This window comes from Ctenopharyngodon idella, chromosome 2 (assembly GCF_019924925.1).
Source record: "Ctenopharyngodon idella isolate HZGC_01 chromosome 2, HZGC01, whole genome shotgun sequence".
NCBI classification, from domain to species: domain Eukaryota; kingdom Metazoa; phylum Chordata; class Actinopteri; order Cypriniformes; family Xenocyprididae; genus Ctenopharyngodon; species Ctenopharyngodon idella.
Window position 1 is genome coordinate 24,210,519 of NC_067221.1, and position 22,390 is coordinate 24,232,908.

At 37.6% G+C, this 22,390-nt stretch overlaps 1 protein-coding gene across 12 annotated transcripts in view; it reads right to left on the reverse strand.

The window, feature by feature from the left end:
* Nucleotides 1–1,881: 1,881 nt before the first annotated feature.
* Nucleotides 1,882–22,390, reverse strand: part of tnk2b (tyrosine kinase, non-receptor, 2b) — a 119,822-nt gene continuing 99,313 nt past the window's right edge. For 7 of the 12 annotated variants that reach the window (XM_051863580.1, XM_051863609.1, XM_051863590.1 and 4 more), the window contains 12 exons: nt 21,741–21,953; nt 18,544–18,696; nt 17,959–18,236; nt 17,525–17,651; nt 15,763–16,004; nt 15,112–15,306; nt 13,591–13,682; nt 9,021–9,140; nt 6,774–8,170; nt 5,439–5,534; nt 5,103–5,230; nt 1,882–3,448 (listed from right to left, as the gene is read on the reverse strand). In XM_051863580.1, coding sequence (XP_051719540.1) covers nt 3,442–3,448; nt 5,103–5,230; nt 5,439–5,534; nt 6,774–8,170; nt 9,021–9,140; nt 13,591–13,682; nt 15,112–15,306; nt 15,763–16,004; nt 17,525–17,651; nt 17,959–18,236; nt 18,544–18,696; nt 21,741–21,953 — 3,048 coding nt within the window. In that variant the 3' untranslated portion in view covers nt 1,882–3,441. The remainder of the gene's footprint in view (nt 3,449–5,102; nt 5,231–5,438; nt 5,535–6,773; nt 8,171–9,020; nt 9,141–13,590; nt 13,683–15,111; nt 15,307–15,762; nt 16,005–17,524; nt 17,652–17,958; nt 18,237–18,543; nt 18,697–21,740; nt 21,954–22,390) is intronic. The other 5 variants (XM_051863643.1, XM_051863571.1, XM_051863618.1 and 2 more) reach the window with 2 other exon arrangements.

Genomic DNA, 22,390 nt, shown 5'->3' on the forward strand with positions numbered 1-22,390 from the left:
AGCCATCGGATTTTATCAAAAATATCTTAATTTGTGTTACGAAGATGAACGAAGGTCTTATGGGTGTGGAACAACATGAGGGTGAGTAATTAATGACAGAATTTTCATTTTTGGGTGAACTAACCCTTTAAACCCTTTATATCCATGCTTGATTGTCTCTGTGTTTGCAGCTCACAAATCAAAGACATGTTTGATCTTGCTACATGTTTTTGTGCTTTTTGGCCAGGAGAATAATTTTCTTAGAAATGATAGAAGATTGTATTGCCTGTTCGGTGGACAACCAGATCAGTTGATGGTAAAATTACTTATGCTACAGTTAATTCTGAAAGCTGATCTAAATATGAAAGCATACTATAATGTAAAATGATGTTGGTTTTCCATGTTTTATGGGGACTTTCCATAGACATAATGATTTTTATACTTTATAAATGCTATATTCTATCCCCTACCCATAAACCAACCCATCACAGAAAACTTTCTGCATTTTTACATGTTATAAAAATTTAATTTCATATGATTTATAAGCTGTTTTCCTCATGGGGACCAAAAAAAAAATGTCCAAACAAGGTCTAAATTACTGGTATTACCATCCTTGTTGGGACATTTGGTTCACAACGCAGTGTTTACCAGGACCACAGGCGGGCACACACACACACACACACACTTTTTTTTAATAATAAAATAATAATAATAATTTTCTTAGAAATGATAGAAGATTGTATTGCCTGTTCGGTGGACAACCAGATCAGTTGATGGTAAAATTACTTATGCTACAGTTAATTCTGAAAGCTGATCTAAATATTTATTAATTAAAATAACTCATTGAAATATTATATATATATATATATATATATATATATATACACACACACACACACACACACACATATACATACATACATATATCATATATATATATCAAGGACAGGAACTAATCGTTTTATATTATAAACGGTTTGTTGTATCACTACACAACACCCTTAGCAACCACTCTTAGCAACGTAAACTGTATGTTCTCAATTGATATTGTTCATTGAAGCTTACTGTATTATGTAGAAGAGTATTGTGAGAAAGAGTTTATTACCTGCATTCAGATTTAGCATTTTCCTTCAGGTCAGTCCTATGTTCATAATAAAAAATCTGCTTAAATGTCTGATGTATTATCTTGTCCTTTTAACAGTTAAGGGGTTTTCCCATGACTGACAGCGCTAGTCAAAGCATTTTTCAGTTGCATCTTGTTCCGTGTTCACAACAAGTCAGTCTTTTCAATATAAAAGTCTTCGCTACTGACTGACACACTCATATAGACAGTCTTTGCCGCCACCTAATGGTGTAATAATGTAACTTCTGTTGCTGTTCACGGTCAGGGACTATTATTCCAGCGGAAGGAAGGCTTTAGTGAAAGTTTACTTTATGAAAGTTGCATTGATACATATTTTTGGCTTTAATATTTGTATTGTGTGGTAACCGTTTTATAAAAGCAATAAGGTACTCAAGGCTAGTGCTGTATCATGAACAAGTCACAGCTGAAGGGGTTGCAGGTTTCCTAACAACGCCCTTCAGCCGTGACTTATTCACGATACAGCACAGCCTTGAGTACCTTATTGCTTACAAATATATATATATAAAATCCCTTTATAAGCTTATTTAAATATTTAAAATTTAATATAATTCGTTATAATGTAATTACTTCCCGTTTGAGCTAATTTGCTACAGATGCTGACATATATTCTAGTTCTGGGTGGTCTGTGAAAAATATGAGGGGAAAAAAATCCAAAATAAGGCTGGTTAAAGTATTGTTGTCCCTTCACACAGTATTTTGCATCACAGTCTTTTAAATGTGTTTAAGAGGAAGGAAGAAAATATGAAGACACTTCCATAGAAAAAGATAAAAAATAATCATTTTAATAAAAAATACATTTATATATTTATATTATATACTATAAATGTGCATCATTATGCTTTTTACACAATTAGGATACCAAGGTTCTAATTTGTAAAGCTATTCTGAAAAATGGAACTAATGAACATGTGAATGGGAACACAGGGTTATCAGACAACTCACTTCAGTCTTCCTAAAACTACAACAGCATAAATGTAAGACTAGCTTCCACTCTTGACTGAATCTTCAGATGATCAGCAGCAGGGTACAGAATGGTGTTCCATCATGCACAACACAGAATTTACCAGGGTAACAAATACTATAAGTCCTGTTCTTAGATTGTCGGGACACAGGAGAAGACGGTGGACAGTGTTACATCATGAACACAGAAGCAGCATCTACACGGTACCCACACATACGACACTCAGCATTCACAAAGTAAGGGTGCTACAGTCAACACACAACACAGTTAGAATGCCATTCAGTGGTACAGGAAAAAAGACTCTCTTAAACTTTTAACATTGTTGTGGACTCATTTGCTGTTTTTCTATTTGTTGGTCACTGTTCAAGCACATCTATTTATGCAAGCAAGCAGTCTGAAACACCTTACTGCGGACATAAGAGCTTTTGCACCTGAGTGTTATGATGCCAAAAATGCCACAACATCACCGTACAACTTTATAGGAGAAACTAATTGAGTGTAGTGCTGTGTCAACCACATTGAAACCAACATGTTAACAGCTGTGCTTTGTAAAATATGACTAAGAAAAGCTTCAGTCACTTAATTGTGCTTTGGAGGTCTCCTGATGCATTTTCAAGCCTTTTGTCTTTTACTTTCGGATTGGAAGCATTGTGCAAATCAACAAAAAGAGTTTTGTGACTTCACTGACACCAGCAAAATCAATTGGCTTAAAATGAGTGATTCATAGTGATTCATGAGAAAGTACAAAAAAATAATACTAAAAAAAGGCAGAGAGGGTCTTAAGTCTGTCAGCATGGGGAGGGACAGAGGATGATAGTTCAACATGAAGGGCTTCAACATATAATACATCAATTCAACATACTGTACATACAACAACTGAAACAGGTCAGGATTCAAGAACTCTTACTCTGTTGCAAGTGACCCACACAAAACAGATTAAATTAAAGCAAATGTAAAACTGACAAATATCTGACAAAGAACAACTCAAATCAGATGCACACATATAACAAAAACATCTGACAATATATACATACGTACGGCTTTCATAAGTCTGTCTATTCACCTCTTGTATAAAATTGTTATGAAAAATGACAAGCAGCACCTTGTTTTCCATCTGTTGCAATCAACTGGAAAATAAAAAGCGGGTTCTTTAAAATTTAACCTGCGAATTCAGTATTGCACCCTAGAGGGAGACTTCTGGAGAAACACAGTCACTGTCTTATGCATGCATGTATAACACACACACACAAAGTCAGATCTGGAGGTAAAATGTGCTAGGATAGGATAGGATGGTTGGCCCTCAGTGTCCCCTCTGTGCTCTCAACAGTCTTTTAGAGCATGAGGCTTTTCCAATGCATCATCGTCTGCAAAAAAGAAAAATATTTTATGCATAGAAATTTTGACAAAAACTTAAAATGGGTAGCAAAGCTAATGCACAGACAAGATAACAATACAGTACTTCAATTTGATATAATCAAAAAAGGGAGAGACGAAAAATAGGAAAAAGGAAAATTGAAAAATAAAAATAATTAAAAGCTACACAAAAAATGCCAGGAAAACAACTTGAAATGCAGTCCTGCACAACTAAGTAGTGAAGGTATACAAACTTTTTTTTTCTTTTTACAGGCAGCAAAAAACAAAATATGCTGACTTTGGAATAACACAATCAACACTGATTTTTTTTTTTTTTTTTTTTTTTGAGACTCCTCCCTGGATGTTTTCTTACAGCAGAAATGTCTACAGCAGATGGAATTCGAGGATAGGCACTAAAATGGATTAAAACTAGGATGAGCATTCCCTGAAGCATAATTGTAACGTTTAAAGTTATTGACTGAAATTAGTTTAGAGTTAATGCAACATCTCTATGCAGGTGTCAGGAAAACTGCCTGAAGGCTCAGCAAACAAATCTGTCTCTTATCCTTGTTCAAGGGGTTGATTTCACTGTAGTCTGAGTACAACACACTCAAATGTTGTAACTAACGGCACATCAATTCCATGAAAGTTTTTAAAGGATTAGTTCACTTTCAAATGAAAATTAGCCCAAGCTTTACTCACCCTCAAGCCATCCTATGTGTATATGACTTTCTTCTTTCAGATGAACACAATCAGAGAAATATTTATAAAAATATGCTGACGCATCTGAGCTTTATAATGGCAGTGAACAGGGTTCACGAGTATGAGCTGAAGAAAGTGCATCCATCCACATCCACCCATCATAAACGTGTACTCCACATGGCTCCCTGGGGTTAATAAAGGCCTTCTGAAGCGAAGCAATGCATTTGTGTAAAAAAAAAAAAAAAAAAAGTTACACTTTTTCTGTAAGTTGAATAGGGAAGACGTAGGATGTAGCGTAAGCTTTTTGAACCACAAGAGTTTTACACTTTCTTCGTACGTTGAATACGGAAGGCGGTCTGGAGGAAGCTATATTTTACTTCATAACTTGTTAAATATGGATTTTTTTTTACACAAACGCATTGATTCGCTTCAGAAGGCCTTTATTAACCCCCCAGAGCCATGTGGAGTACACGTTTTTGATGGATGGATGTGGATGGATGCACTTTCTTTAGCTCATACTCGTGAACCCTGTTCACTGCCATTATAAAGCTCGGATGCGTCAGGAAATTTATTAATATTTCTCTGATTGTGTTCATCAGAAAGAAGAAAGACTTATACACCTAGGATGGCTTGAGGGTGAGTAAAGCTTGGGCTAATTTTTATTTGAAAGTGAACTAATCCTTTAGGCAGCATGTGACATGATGTTGGAAAGCATCACAAACTGTTTGATGAAACACAGAATGAGCAGTTATGAGGTGTACTAAATAGAATAGGGCTGGCCCAGCTGGAAAATATAATTAGTGTGTGGCAAATCCATTTTGGTAATCTGCTCAATGGAAATGGAAGAGTTTGGAATTGGGTGCTATGGACATGAGCTTTCTGGAAAATGACAGACTCATGCTACAGATGAGAGGTTAAATTACCAGTAGGGGGAAGCACAGAACAACAAAAGAAAAAGATTACCTCAGCTTGACCGAGCCATAGGAGTCCAACAGTTGTGTACTGGCTAACTCCAGATTCCAGTCATACATCTCTAGAATCTTATGACACTCTACCCTCGTCTTTAGCCCTAGACAGAAGAGCTGCTCAACCTGGGCACCAAAAAAGGGAAAAATGGAAAAGAGTCATTAAAGTCATTAGGTTCTACATGAACATCAAGCTCTGTGTAAGAAACGTGCCAAAGATAGAGGAGAATGGAGATTTCCAGTGTTTTTTTTTGTGTCTGATTACTTACAGAATCAATTATTTTAGATTACAACTAACCAGCCAGTGAATCAAGACAGCTGTGATGGCTGTTACCTTCAAGTAGTGTACAGCCTTCTGCACATTCCAGCTGTGATTCTGTAAAGCCGCCTGACATTCTTCAATTGTTACTCCATGTACAGCCTCCTGCACCTAAACAGGGCAAATCCAATCTATGATTATAAATCCTTAGATGGTCAGTAAATGAGTGGTTTGGAATAATCAGAGATTAATGTTAGCCTGTGAGTAATGTGAGTTTACACTTATAATAATACAGATATAGTATAAAATATGCATATTTGGCATGCTGTCTGAGGAGAGGACTCGGAGATCGGCACGAACCCAAAGCACCCAATCCCTGGCTGGGATAGGAATAATCGAGGAGTTAGGGTGGAGGAGAGATGTTGAAAAAAAACATCACGGTAAGTCAGCTATATATACATTATATATATATATATATATATATATATATATATATATATATATATATATATATATGCCTCCTCGCACACTGACTGGTAGATTAACTGAACGTGCTCCTCCCAAACTTTGTTAATAAAACATCATCAAGTGACTCAATCAGTGACAGATGTGGAACACTATTAAAACAAACTGCTACTCACAAGCACAGGGGACTCAACTCAAGAATAACTTACTGCAATAACATTTAACATTTAGCATGGCTAAACTAATGATGTAACATGCAAAACAATGCATAGCATAACAAAAACTATTTTAATTTAATTAAACTTGCTTACATCAATACTGGGTATTGAATTAAATATAAAGTGGGGTCTATTTACACTAAGTGCAAAAAGCTTGCCTCGTTGGCAAAGGATATTTACACGAACTCTGCTCACCATTGTCTGGTAACAATAACAAGAAACCAGTTTGACCACCGGTAGAGTGATATGGAGAGTAGAGACAGTGTATTTCGCTTTTTATGCGAGAATCTGCACGTATCCACACTGAATGCATACAGCCTCTTCCTAAATATAATTGCCATTTTGTTCTGCTGTTTTGGATACATTTTCACAAGGAGCTCTCTGCCACATTCTAGGATTGTCTTCACCCAAAATGATGCCTCCGATTACTAAGTACTAAGTAACAACTAAGTAAGCCTTCATGATGAAGAGTTTTTGCCTTAATGAAGTTATCAATGTAGAAAACTCACTAGGGTTTGGAACAGAATTATGGGCCGTCTGCATGTGGCACTATAATAAGATGCTAATTACTCTGGTCACAGACAGCCCAAGTCACTCATAAATCACTATTCTGACAAAAAGAACATGATTGCTTATGTTAGAAGCACATAACCTTTTCTGAAAGTTCTGAAAGAGAACCACCAGTAATACAAATTAACTGTTTAATATAAATCTCCAAATCTCTCACCAGTCTGACTCTGTCATGGTTGTTGGTGCTGTCAGCCCTGTTAAATGAGCCATCAGAGCTTACTCGGCACAGGCCGAGAGAGTTCTTCAGCCCACCTCTAAATCCAGAGCCCGTCAGACTGCTGTTGTTATTGGAGGAGAAATTGGACTTGAGCTCCCCTTGTTGATGAACCATGGGCTTAACTGTCGCTGTGTTTATCTGCTTCTTCTCCTCACCGCTCTCTGCCTCTTTGAAGAACTTATCGTATCGGTCCAGATACGGAGGCCTCTCAGGCAGGAGGTAGTAGTGCGTGTTGCTGACCTTCTTGCCGTCACGTACAATAGGCAGAATGCAGGGCCCTTTGGCTTGCTCCTTATCTTTGCCCTGTGCCTGGATGACTTTGGGAGCAGCATATTTGGGATCGGAGGCAAAGCTCTGAGTGGTTGGCATGAGTTTAGCAGGTGAGGTGGAGAGGTAGGATGGGCCGTAGATGGAGGCGGCTGAGCAAAGGCTGCTGCGAGTCTGAGGGGAGCCCACATGTGGACTTGGTGTGCGTGAGCCTGGCTGAGAGAGGGGGTCTCGTGGGGGAATCTGGGGTGGACGCTCCTTATCCTCAATTCCTGAGACTGGGGACAACTCACCAGACCAGCGGGCATAATCGCCACCTGCACGTTTGACTGGACGGGGTGGTATGGGGATGCGTGGTGGTATCTGGGGTTTGTCTTCAGAAAATGTTAGGACAATCTGGCGGTGTGGCTCCAGACCAGGGCTGGTAGAGCTCACAGGTACATTGAGGTGCCTCATACACTCCTGCTGCAGCTCTTGGAAGATCTCAGCAGACTGTGAGTAGGTGCAGGCTTTACTCTGCCTGTTGGGCAAAAATAAATTATCTTCTACATGAGGTTTGCACTCTCCTGTAGGAGTGCAGGGTATACTTGGAGAGCATGGTTCATCAGCTCCTCGTTCCACACTGTTGATAGAGCTCACTTCAAAGTCATCCTCATCTTGTGCTACATCATCATAGGCTGGGGGTGGAGGAAGGGGCCGGGCGTCCCAGTCCACCACTGGGGTAGGGTGAAGGGGTCGGGGTAGAGAGCGTGAGGGGCTCTGAGGAGGAGTTTTGTCCAAAATGTTCTCTGCTTCAAGTGCCAGTTTAGCAAGGGTTGGGATCTGGATTTCCATCACAGGAGAGGGTGAAGGTGTGGCCGATGGAAACTCTTCTCCAAAGTCTATGAGAGAGACTTCTGTGGGAGTGCTGCCTCCTGGAGTCCGCACACCATATGTGGAACGATCACCTAATTTGGTAGCAGAGACCCAGGCGGCTGGTTTGAGCTTAAGGCCCTTCTTCTTCAAAGAGAGTCGCCGAAGACCTGATGAAGTTTGGTCCTCATCCTCAGCAACAGCATCATAGCAGGGTTCTGGTCACATGACAAAAACACATACAAACAAATGTCTATATGATCTGTTGAGCTTGACATGTAATTTAATCACAGAGGAAATGTAAAACAGAGTTATAGAGAGAAATGCTGAGCATACATGAGAACAGTCATGAAGGTACAGTATATCTCACATTCCTTCCGAGAAACTAATCAACACCAACATGTCTCATACCCCTTTTTAACCAATATTTGAGCGGGAGCCAGCACTAAACAATTCTACCAATGGTCTAGATTTTGCAGTTTAACATGGTCTTGTTGAATGTGAATGCTAACACACATACTTCTTTGGCTTCTACATACAAAAATGGCAGTTATGTGCTTGAAAAATCAGTTCCAAAATGAGACCAAATGTGCTCTTAAATCAGTTAGGAGGACTTATAAAACAGGGGCAGGGCTCAATGCTAAAGATTTTTTCTACCAGCATGGTCAGGACAGTGGTTCAAATTCAGTGTCAAAAATTTAACTGAAAATTTCAAAATAAAATTCACCACAAAAAAGTAATAAATAAAACAGCTTCATTATTTTTCCATTTTATTTGATTTTTTTCATAATATTACTAATTTTACTTTTCATAATAGTAAAATTTCATAATTCTCGATTCAATTTCAATCATTTCGAGAGAAATTTGCAGATCCCCTGTTAAGCACCAGCTCCGTAACCAGCATTATTTTGGTGAAAAATGGGTATTATGGGATCAGACATTTACCAATCTTTATCAGCACATGAGACCACAGCAAATACACAACAAACATAAGAAATAAAGAGCTGGAGCATATGGGATAGAAGCAGTGGGAAGGAAAAAAAGGCATACAATACAGATGTTCTGTACCTTTGAGGAGGGGTGCTAGCAGTGAACAGAGGGGGCATGAGCAGTGCTTAAACTGAACTGAGGGTCCACACTTACTCTTAACCAGCAAAGATGGCTGAGGGGGCCGAGGGGGAGGCTCCTCTGTAGAGCAAGCAAGCAAGTAAAAGACAGAAAGCATATGCAAAGAAATTCAGCAGGTAGGAAAAAGAAAAATAACAAAACATAACAGAAGTGAGAGCCCAAAGCATGAGGATCTGCATTAAAAGAAGCTGTTAACTGAAAAAAGCAAGAACATTTTTTTTTTTTCTTTTTTGCGATTTTGTTTGTTATTTTAGAGTCAATATTTTTAAGTAGGGGTTTGGATTATAAGGATTACTTTTTAACCAACATATTTATTTCTAGTCATTTATGATTACTGGATAAGGATTTTTTTATAATTAGAGTCAAACTGATACACCAATAAATCAATCATTCATTCACTGTTCATGTGCCATTTATTAGGGATGCACAAATACCGATGCCAGTATCGGTATTGGCCCCGATACCAAGCTCATGTACTTGTACTCGTACTCGTAAAAATACCCCCGATACCAAAGACCGATACCTCACGTGACGTAACTGACAGAATTTCCCGTGCACAGAGACACCATCGGCAGCAGCAGAAACAATGTCAGCCTCAGGGGTGTGGAAATACTTCAAAATTATTGATGACAACCCACACATTGGCGGGATAGGTGGAATCGCGCTGAATGACACAGACCAGAAGTGCGCTCTCTCATGTGCGCTCTCTCTCTTTCTTGCGCGTGATCCCAGTTCTCTTAGACAGCGCACGATCAGTTCTCCTTGCGCCTGAATGGTCAAATGCACACATAGTTGTCAAAATGTCCATCGTGTGGAGTATCTCACGTAAACACAGTCGGTTATGGCTTAAGTGGACGTAAACATTTGGGTGACCTTAAAGGGACCATAGCCTAATTAAATATTTGTCATTAATGTTAATAAAACAACAAAAGATGTTAAATAAACGTATACATGGTAAATAAACCTACTGTATCTGAAAAAAAAGTTTATTTAATTAGTATCTCTATAGTATTTTTTTAATTGTTTGTAATTTGTTTGTAAATTTCTTTTTATATAACAACAAATATATATATATTGGTAATTATGCCCTTTGAAGGTTATTGGACACTGTGAAATTTTTGTTCTTTAAGTTTGTGACAAGCACATAAAAATTGTTATTTTTCATTAGAGTAATAATAAAGAAGCTGTCCTACATTCATTAGTCTCACTGTGTTGTGCTTGGAAAACTGCAACATCACCAAAAAAAAAAAAAGAAAAAGTAAAAAAGAGAGAAATGAATAAATATATAGGCATCAGTATCGGTGAGTACCAGAAAAAAAAATATCGGTACTTGTACTCGGTCCTTAAAAAAATGGTATCGGTGCATCCCTACTATTTATGTTCTGGGGTTTATCTCATAACAGCATTTACAAATTTCATGATGGATGGACAACAGCTCAGCTGGCTTATTGCTTTCCGTTTATGACTATTATTTCTATTCATCAGTTTGAGTGTTAATCAGGGCTGCTTCTGGAAAAATAATATTGCACCTGTTTTACAGTAGAGTCATTTAAAGGCATTTATTTTGATTATGAACTAGAGTGATGTACTGACCCACAGATTTTGTAGGTCATAGGTATGGAGGACCAAATTACTCAAAATGAAATAACTAAATTAAATAATGAATTCAATAAAACAACAATTAAATGTACCAGCTTATTCTGAAATAAATAATAATTAAACAATTAATTTAATTAATTAATTCAATAATTTATTAATTCAATAAATAAACATTTTTATTTATTTTGTAAACAACATTTATTGGTTAATATATTTCACAATATCCTCTTTCACACACTATTATTGTGTTTAAATATCTATTTTTTTCATAATTAAATGTTTTTTTTGTTTTGTTTTTCTTTTCAAAAAGCTGTTTTTCATAATAATATGCTGCATTTACGAATGATGCCTAATTGACGAATCATGTATTTCCAAAGCACGATTTTCCCAAAGATTCTTTTTATAATAATAGAAGACATTTCACAAATGCCAATCAACAGACAGTGGGCGGTGCTTGGCGCTAATTGGCTAATACTTTTGGATGAATTACTTAGGTCTGGCAAGGTGAACTGAAAGACTGGAAACGAATATGGCTGTAGGACTTGATCATACTTGATCAAGCTAAAAACGTATTGCTTTCATTTGCAGATGAAGTAGAAGGAAATGTTTTGTTTGGTGATGCTCTGTTATCTGGATTAGACGACATAAAGGATCTGCTAGTGGCGTCAGAGGATCTAGAAATTGATGACTACATATGGAACACTGAGTTCTTGTAGAGGAGTAGTTATGTGACAGGCGTAATTTGCGGGTGGGACATGTTTTGCCAGGGTCGATATCGTCCCTACCACTTTTTTCTTTTTTTTTTTGTGAAAAATCTCGCTGCATTAGGTACGGATATACCTAATGCAAATGAAACATATCCAGTTGACATTAATTTGTGTAAAAAAAAAAAAAAAGCGGGGGTGATCTGAGGAATGTGTTGTTTTGGAAATCATGCAGAGTGCTCAATGCCGCTGTTAATAGTGATGGAACGTTCTATTTTGGCTGGTGCACAGTCTTTACACAGACGAGCGCACGTCAATCTATCATCAATCTAATGCTGTTGCAGAGGGTCTATTCTTTCCGGTGAACAAAATGCACACAACATGTCCCTGCTCTTGATATACAATCATTGATGAACATCTTTGATTTTAATGAGGAGAAAAAAAAACTATACGAGGGTGGAGTGTTCCGTGACTAATGTCACCAACCACAGGAAGATTGATTTGTCGTGTCTGTCCACTCTTCAACTTTCAACCAATTAGCGCCAAGCACCGCCCACTTTCTGTTGATTGGCATTTGTGAAATGTCCTATTATTATGAAAAGAATCTTTGGGAAAATCGTGCTTTGGACATACAGTCCAACCAAAATTTATTCAGACACCTTGAACATTTCATTTATTAATACAGTTTATTCACTATAGTTTAAAAAATGGTAATAAAATATGACAAGATCTCAGAGTTGAACTGTGTCAGAAAAAAATAATCTTAATTATGTCAGATAAAACTTAAGCAAAACACGCTCAGGTCAAAGTGTCTGAATAATTTTTGGTTCTGAATTTTTATCAATTTTACTGGTCGTCCACTATATGAAGAATTTTTGGGTATAAAATGTAACAGTTTACTTTATTTTGCTATCCTCACTTACATAAATGAACTATAGCGTCCTGCACCCACTAGTAAAAATATATCAAAAATATAAAAAAAATGTCTGAATAATTGTTGGTTTGACTGTACATGATTCGTCAAATAGGGGTAATTCGTAAATTCAGCATATTATTTTGAAAAACGGCTTTTTGAAAAAGCACATTGAATTATGAAAAAAAAAGATATTTAAACAATAATAGTGTGTGAAAGAGGATATTGTGAAATAAATGTGTTTTCATGGAATTTTACAAAATAAATAATTACATTTATTTATTGATTTATTTAATTATTTAATTAATAATTATTGAATTAATTCAGAATAAACTGGTACATATAATTGTTGTTTTACTGAATTCATTTTTTTATTTCATTTTGAGTAATTTGGTCCTCCATACATAGGGCCATCAGTCATTCTTTCTGGCTTGGACTGGTTTCTCAACAAGAGCAAACCGTTCAAGAGTTCGCTCAAAATTGAGGTGGTCTCATTCAGACTTTTGGTGTGGATGCGAGGACAATTGCCATGTTCATATGAACACATAGATAAACTTGAACACAGACCAAGTCCACACACCACTCAAATTCTCCAAATAAACCAAGTGTGGAAATGCTCTCAGACTGATTTGTGAACAGGACAGTTGAAGAGACCAGATTCAAAATAACAATTCGCTCACAAATTGTACATTACTATGGCTAACAAATTAGTTTTTAATCCGAACGCTATCTATCCAAGGATTTGTTTGTGTGCAGAGCATAATTTAAATATAATAATAATGTAATTTATTCTTGTGATGGCAAAGCTGAATTTTGACTGAGAAATGACTGAGGTGCCCTTGAGCAAGGCACCTAACCTCCAATCAATCCCCGGGCACCACAGCAAAAATGACTGCTCACTGCTCTGGGTGTGTGTGTCCACTACTCACTACTCCTAATGTGTGCACTAACTTGGATGGGTTAAATTCAGAGGGCAAATTCTGAGTATGGGTCACCATACTTGAGCTTCACATGTCACTTTCACTTATTTTACTTTCACCTCTGATGAATAGAAAGTTCAAAAGAACAGCATTTATTTGAAATAGTAATTTTTTTATGCAAAAATCTTTTGATCAAGTTAATGCATCACTTCATTATTTAGAGGTTATTATTTTTTATGATTTAAGATGTTACTAATGTTCAATTTAGGCCTGGAAACAATTTTAAAATGTCTTGACATTTCCATGTTTTCTATGACTGTGGGAACCCTGTTTTTTAATATTTAAACTCTTCTAGTTGAAAGTCATTCGCTTACTCTTAGCACGTCCAGGGAGTTGAGTTGGTCTGGCAGAGTTGAAATCCAGCCCTAGCACATCTGGAGGATCCATGGGATTCCCGAGATAAAGACTGTAAAAGCAACAGAATGACAGAACCATTTAGCAGCCCATTAGTGTATATACGAGATCATTTCTTAAATCTAAGTTCACAAGAAAAGCAGGCTCTGGAACACTGCCCAAAGAAGATTTAATGACCCTGTATAACCAAAGTTGTAAAAAGACATTTCAGATTTTAACAACCACCCTTATATTTCACTGGATGTTTTATGGTGGTATTTACAGCTGTGATATCAGTTGATACAACCAAGTTTATGGTAGAGACAGTGTACTGTGTTCTACTGCCACCTTGTGCTTATATGCTGTCATCATGTGCAAAGACTTAGGCTGTGGCTCCATCTGAGTGAATGTGGCACTTTACTTACACAACAGAAGCATCTGTTATCCAGTGTGTGACCTGCAAGGTTTCATCTTGGCAACTTGCAAGTTTACATTCACGCTCACTAAAAATTAATAAGTATTATTTCCTCATTCATCTTAAGGAGCCTAACTGATCTTTATTAATGTAGCATTCATTCAAATGTGAACAACTACAGTAATTAAAAGAGAACCATGATTCTGTGGGAGGTTAGCAGAACATGAACATGTTTTGTGAGAACACTGGTTACACAAATCAACAGTCACTGTGATATAGACCAACATTTAAAATAGAGATAGACCAATAGATAGGTCTGGACAATTCATCAACCAATGATAAGCCGATAACCGTATCTGTGTAGCCACTCAATACATGAGCTCTCCAAAATTTACATACATCCTTGGATAAGAATAGAGCCTACTCTTTAGGTCTGGGACAATATGAATCGCGAATCGAGAAATGATTCTGTATTAATTCTGAGATTTTCCGAATGCATCGCGATTCTCTCTCGAATCGATTTTGAGCTTGGTTTTTAACAGCAGATGGCGCTGTGTGCTTTAGAAACAGCCTAGAAATTGCTTGCTTTCAATTCCTTACACACATCACTTGAGCCTTCTATAAAATAATCATTCATAAAATTCAAAAAGGTTGAAGCGAATTACAAGGGTGTTCGCAGTGGGCTGTTTACATTAATCTTGCATTATAAAAGCATTCTGAGGTGCAAGTACATAGCCGAACGCACGCATGGGCGCTCTTTTCATCGGGAGCATTTGAGCGTGTGGTTAAAAAGTAGCCTAGAGCGCCATCTGCTGTTAAAAACTAAGCTCAGATTCGATTCAAGAGAGAATCGCGATGCATTCGGAAAATCTCAGAATAGATCCACAAATCAAGATGAATCAATTTATTGTCCCAGCCCTACTACTCTTTAAATATTGACATTGAAAAAAAGCATGTTTTAAGCCATTGGGGAAAAAAAACAAAAAAAAACAAAAAAAACAATTGAGAATCAATTAAAACTCTTATTTCAGAGAACACAACAGTGAGAAAATAAAGTGCAATGTGAGGTTATATTTGAGAGACTCACTCATCGATCCTGTCAGGAAAGCCCCAGCAGCGGTGAGGATTAGTGTCTCCATGGCCTGTGTGAATGAAGCTGTTCTTCAGTGGACGGCTTATGTCATGGGCAGAGAGACCTGCAACTGACGTGACGGTGTTCCTGGGAAACTGACCAACCTTCAGGGTACGCTTGTTCTGACCTCTCCACCAGTAGTGCTCTGCCCTGCATGATACACAGAGACCATTTTTAAGAAAAGAACTGGAACAGCTCTCATATTTGGCTGCTTCATTAAAGAGGTGCAGACAGGGTTAGGAACTGAGAACCAGCTATTATTTATTTCAAGTTTATTTTTTAATATTAGAACCAGCTGTTGATGTGATCAGTACAGTCTGATTCCTGAAAGACTGAATTATATTAGCAAATTTTTATTAGTAAATCAACACACTTATGAATCAGTCTGAGAAGTTATTTAGCCAGAATCTTTAAATGTATTACAATTCCCATCCTTTGTTGTAGACCAGTGGTTCTCAGCAAACTTCCAATAGGGCCTCGTACTTTAAAATGACTTAAAATATGACGAAACAAGCATTAAAATAAGCTAAAACAACTAAAAATCTAGATATTTCACCCCCTTAAATTCACCCCGTTTTTTATACATTCTATGGTATAAGAGCTCACCTGCCCTCTATGATGGTAATGACATCATTCATCTGGATTTGAAGCTTGTCAGGTTCATCAAAGTCCTGCAGGGCCCTCATATCTGTAGGCATGGTTTCCACTAGAAATTCCCTTAGAGCCACAAAGGTGGGCCTGTCATCTGGTTTTTGAGCCCAACACTGCATCATGACATTATAGATGTCCTGAGGACAGTCCTCTGGTTTAGGTAGCCTTTCACCCTCCTTATCTATTTTGTGGAGGATCTGTCAAAAACACACATTTTAAATTTTTTGTGATTGACCCAATAAATTAATGCAATAATGGCAGGATCACTATTAAGAAGCAAATCCAATATTCGGCTCTAAATATCTGATTTTGGGAGTTAGGGCTGTGCGATTAATCGAAATTGAGTATCATTTTGATTTTGGCATCCAACGATTATGAAAATGCGATAATCGGGATAAAACTAATAAATAAAAATAGATAATAGATAAAAATAGATAAAATAGATAAAGAATTCTGCCCCATTCTGTCTCTTTCCAGCGGTGTGCTTTCACTCCTTCTTAAAAGCAAAAACTTAACATTCAAATCAGTAAAAAAAACTGTTGGGAGAAAATAAAACGTGCGATAGTATATTAAATCCGTGCATTTGGTCTTAATGTGACAGCAGCCTAATAAACCTGCTGCCGTCTGTGTTCTTAAGCTCAAAGTATACTTCGGTTTTTGCACATATGTGAGGGGGTACAGTGTGCGTGACACAAATTTTGCCACCAGAATAGTACATGGGTCGTCCGATTTTTGTAACAACGCAAACTATGTACACGCAAGGCCGAACATTCACATTGAATTTGTTTTGCATTAATCAGTTGCCACAAGGTGGCAACACTGTCCCAGGCCATGTTTCACATTAGAAAATGAAACTAAAGACGGAACAAAAACAACAAAATACCGGAGGACTGCAGACGCCCAACGCTAGACAGAGAACAGATACCCGCACTGACAAGTGCTTGTGTGAGGGATTATGAAATAGACGCAACTTTAGATTAAAAGAATTCAAAGTCTTTTTTATTGGTCATAACTTTCATGAGAAAAATAGCGCAGACACTGAACAAAGATGAAGCTTTCGCACACACTATCAAATAGAGTATACTTTCAAAGGCTACGTGTTTCATTGTATGCATACGCTAGTGTACAAGTAAAAAACAAAGTATACTTTGGCCTTTAATGTTGATCAAAGACCAAAAGAACATGAAAAAAAAAAAAAATCACTCACTACTTTTGACTGAATGAATGAATGGTAGCTGAATTTGTTTCATTTATATCTTCTTTCTATTGTATCTGTCCTATTATTTGCACTTTGCTTTTTTGTTTTTGTTGTTTACTTGTTTTCCGATTATTTTTTGAGGACTTTTTTTTTACTTGCATTAATTAGCCAAGTATTCTGCTGTGGTATCAAAACCGGTATCAAGAATTGTGAAATTTCTCTGGTATCTAAAATTTAAATGTCATAGCAACCTTATTTCTAGCAAATATATACTTGATATTTATTCCGCTATAGTTAAATAAATTACTCATATAAGGTTTTGGTCATGTGGCCCACTCATAATCATGTTAAATAATCATGATTACAATACTGACCAAAATAATCGTAATTCTGATTTTTTTTGCCATAATCGAGCAGCCCTATTTGGGGTTATTGATACATATCTGTACGAAAGCTGGTCATTTATTAGGTACATGTTTATGAATAATTCAAAGTAAAGTTTTTACGAGGTGGGGGTACCTGACTACCATTTAGGCCCAGCCAGGGCTCCTGACCGTAGGTAAACATTTCCCACAGTGTCACACCAAACATCCATGTGTCTGTGGCATGAGAAAATGTGCGTGTCTTCAGGCTCTCTGGGGCACACCTATGTGAAAAAAAACACCATGTATAGACATTAGGTCAGTAGAATAAAATGCCCGTAAATGAACAACCCTCCAAGGGGATAAATGAAATGAGAATCATGCACAGCTCATTTAATCAAAACAAGGGCCACAAACAATGATCTCATTTAAATTCAATCTGAATCCTGAGCTCTGGCCTGTCACTGCATATAAACAAAATCAACCAAATAATTTAAAGCTCTCCATATCCCCTCTTGATCGAATCAAACCACATGCAAACACAAACTCTTTCTTTGTAAATATATCCAGCTTTCCAACCCTCTCTCTCACCAGGCGAAAGGGACTTTGCGATGCTCTTGCATGACGTAATGGTCATCGTTCTTAGGCAGTGCCCTCATCAGACCAAAGTCTCCGATTTTGATCTGCTCACTGGAAGCCAGCAGGATGTTTCTGGCGGCCAGGTCTCTGTGGATGAAGCGTTTGGACTCTAGGTAAGCCATGCCATTGGATATCTGGATGGTGTACTGACACAAGGTGGAAATGAGGAAATGGCCCATGGTCTTTCGCAAACGATCCAGCATGGAGCCAAGAGGTGCAAGCTCAGTCACCTTAGAGAAAGAAAGGTGATTAAGTGGGTCATTCAGGGAAGAGAGGCAGGGGGGAAGAGGGGGCAATATTAAGTTTAATTTCATAGCTTATAACGACTGAAAAAGTGATCTGACAAGAAGCATACTGCCACCGGAGACAATGAACACTGCCAATCAGGAATAAATCCAGAAGTCAGTGTCAGCAAATAATGAGTCTGAGAGAGCATGCAAATGTCAGGCCTTATTTTAGCCCACCCCTCCCTTCTCAAGACCTTGATACTTTAGCACCCTGTCTTTGCCACCAATTTGAACATGCACACTCACTCACCATCTTCATGGGGTGTGTGAGGACGACTCCGTAGAGACGGATGAGGTTCTGGTGGTCGAGAGAGTGCATGGCATTGACCTCACAGATGAAGTCGTCCAGAGCATCTGGCTGGTTGAGCACGTCTGTCTTCAGACACTTCACTGCTACATTGAGCTGAGGGGGACATGTTGAAACTCAGAATGAAAATCAACACAAATTCATCAGGGCCAACACATCTGTCTTTGCTAGGGAGAGCTCACAGCAGCTGGATTGTTGCTAGCCTGTACACATAATAATCCTACAAAAACGCTAATGACCGCTTCTGAGACCTGCGTCTACAATGTTGCTGGTAATCAGTGAAGTTCAAAACAATCACAGAGCAACATTACTCCCTGTGCACCTGCTTAAACTCTGGTGGAAGTTCCATCTTTTGGAAAGAAATCGTGTAACATCTGGCATTATTGAGACTGCCTAAATTATGACTAAACCCATCTGCATTGCTTCACGAGTTCATGTTAAATAGATCTTTACGTATCAGAAGGAATTGTCTAATCTAATCACTGAAAATAAACATCTCTCTCATTTTAGTTTTTGCAGTTTCTCTATAGGCTAAAGGTTTTATTCAACCAACCAAAACCTGAACAGCTGTTCATTTAAGCTTTTTTCATTGGGAATAGGGATATTACTGGGAATATTGATAAATTAACCATGATTTTGTGATTTCAGAATTTTCAAGAACTGCATGTTCTTCAATTAAAACATTTTTTTTTTATTTAGCATATTCATTTATATTACAATTATTTTACTATATTAATAACAATCGATTAATTTAAATTAGGGCTGTCAATAGTTTTTTTTTTTTTAATCGTGATTAATCGCACCCCTTTTTGTGCCTTTTGTTGTTTTAAGCCTACACCATTTATCTTGTTTAACATGTTTATTTATCATCATTTTGCTATATACAACAAAGTAAATCAGGTGATTCTAACAAAACTGTATATAACGAGTCCATATAATTCATAAATGTATGCACACCAAAGCACTCGTGGAAAAAAAAAACAAAATAAAAACAAAATTACAGAAATCAAGCAAGTTATGAAGAACTGAGCCCAGGACCACATGGAGATGCCAAAAAACAAAAAAACAAAAACACAAAAAAACAAAAACAAAATCAATCTCCTTGACCTGACTGCATATACGTACCTACTACAGTACACTGATCCATTCAGTCTGTAAGTCCAATCAAGTCCGAAAAGTAATAGCACTCTCCTCAAATCACAAGTTTTGAGGTATCATGCATGTCTAGAGCACAAACGATGTGGACAAGTATTGCGCAGAGGGTGAGGGGTTTGTTCAAATCCTCATCTCCAATTTTGAAAAACAGTATTAGTGATACTTGCCTAAAAGGTTATAACCTTTTATAATTTATAATGGATGAGAGTGTTTCAATGTCCCATGTATAAAAAGAGCAGTTGATATAAATCTCAGCTCTGCCATGTCATTTCTCTGTATAGTGTAAAGGAGCAGTGTTTGATCAGCACAGATGGCCACAGGAAAGATGTTCCCACTCAAGTCCCATGTGGAAAGAACCCTTTGGTGTGCAACACACACTATCACTACAGCCTCCGGCTCAGTTCACACGACATCTGACCCCTCATCAGGTCATTAGAGGCCCATCTCTCCCACAAGCCTCCTCTAGAGAACACAGCTGCTACAATGACACATAGAGATCAGCCCTGAAACAGGATGTTCACATGGAGTCTTGGAACACTTGAAGGGAAAGGTGGGACCACAAGTGTCTGAAAGCTAATCGTTTGTTGATCTCAGTTTCTGAGTGCGACAAACAACGTTCCTGCCAAAAATGTGCTATAGTCATTAGTTTGTGATAGTGTCACTTGTGATGGAGATTTTAACAAAATAGATAAACATTTCACTCAAGTATCAACATCACAACCTAGTTGTAAATTTCATTAATGAAAACTGCCGAAAAATGTTAGTCAGCGAGCTTTTTTTCCCATGACCAAGACAAGACGATGACGAGACGACACCAAGGTCATTAATCAATAACCGTGACTATATCAACATGCAATATCGTTGATGAAAAAAAAAGGAGACTAAAATGTAATTACAAACAAGAAGTTTACAAAAATCTCTTTATTTTTGTCGAAAAAAAAAAAAAAAAAAAAAGAGGAGACAAAATACTGCCTCCACTACGAGCATTCATGTTTGCGGTTTCCAGATGTCAAGAGTTTAAATCCCCCAAGCTTTTCTGTTAAACAAAATACATTTTCTACCCAGTATTTTACTTAATCTTTGATCTATGAGTCTATGACATTCTCGATCTGTACTTATAGGTGAAAGTGCCATAATTCTGATGAAATGTAAAAATAAATTTCTCAAATGACAACAATCGTTTGCAATTATAATTTTGAGTTATTTATTGATACTGATTAGTTATCAGTTTAACCATTATGCAGCATGACGAAAATGTGACTTATGCTGCATTCTATACATCGTAAATAGTATTCGAAATTATAATTAGTGTGTCCCAAATGTCAAAATGAGTATTCCAAAGACACCCAGATGGTCTACTTTTTCTGGTTAGAATCCGAAGTGCAGATAAGTGAACACTCTAATGGCTAATATTGACCAAAACATATTGCGCGTTGGACAAGGATTCGATTATAACTACAAAGACGAACAAAAATGTTAAACTATAAACATGATGGATATGCAAGTTTGACGGTTAAGTAGAGAGGTTTAGATACATGGGCTTGAGTGATTAATTCTCAGTATCTAACCAGACAAAAAGATATTTATTTGTTATCCACATTATAATTCATCTGCAACAGCATTGTGAACTGTTGTAATGGTCGTTAACTTTTAAATGTATATTATGCAAATTGAAAACACATGAGGAGAGTTCTCCACATGAAAGACCCACAACTTGCAGATCAACATGCTACTACATTTCTCTCCGAAACGGTAGGAAATTACATTAAATTGAATATGGAGGATTTTAACTGTGACAAGATGTTTGACAGGGTAGTTTAAATACTGACAAGATGCACATAACTAAGTGACAGAGCTGTCCATTAAAGACACAATGTGCATGACTGAGTTGGTGCCTGAATTCTGGATCTGCAAAGCTGGTGTTTACAATAAAGCCCCCTCTGTTTTTCTAAATGCTTTCATCCCTTCTCCCTTCTTCCACTCACCACTTTTCCATTTGGCGTGAACCACTCTCCACGCTTGACCACGCCGAAGGAGCCGTCGCCCAGTTTCTCAAAGAGGGCAAGGTCTTTCTCGCTGATGAGACAGGTGAGGGTCTGCTGCTGGCCGTCCACCAGTGGAGGTGTGGGGGAGGGTTTTCGGAAAGTACTGGCTGGTTGGGGATTGAAGTCTCCTTCTGGTCTCTTGCCACTGAACACCTGAGGGACAACAACAACAAATTCAAGATCTAGAGGTGACAAATAAAAGCCATTATCAACACTTAGGAGCAAACCATCTTTTAATTGTACACAGCTGGAACTGCATTAAATGTTTACCAGAAACTTGAGGACTCCCTGGCTAGTCTCTATTCCATTGCAGTAATGATAACCGCTAACATGGAACATCCCAAAATGAATGACAGCAGTAGAAATCACAACAAGAGAGACGGCGATTCTAGACAGAGCTAATCTTTCTAACTGCTTATCAGCTCTCGAGGCACTTTGTATGAGGAGCCTGTGGGTCGGCCGAGGAGAGCTGAACCAGGGTGTGGGCTGAGGGAAGCCAGAGGCTACACACTCAAGAGACAAGGAGGATGGGTAGGAACGGAAGATGGAGTAAGATATGACCCTAACCTTAACCCATTAAAAAAAACAGA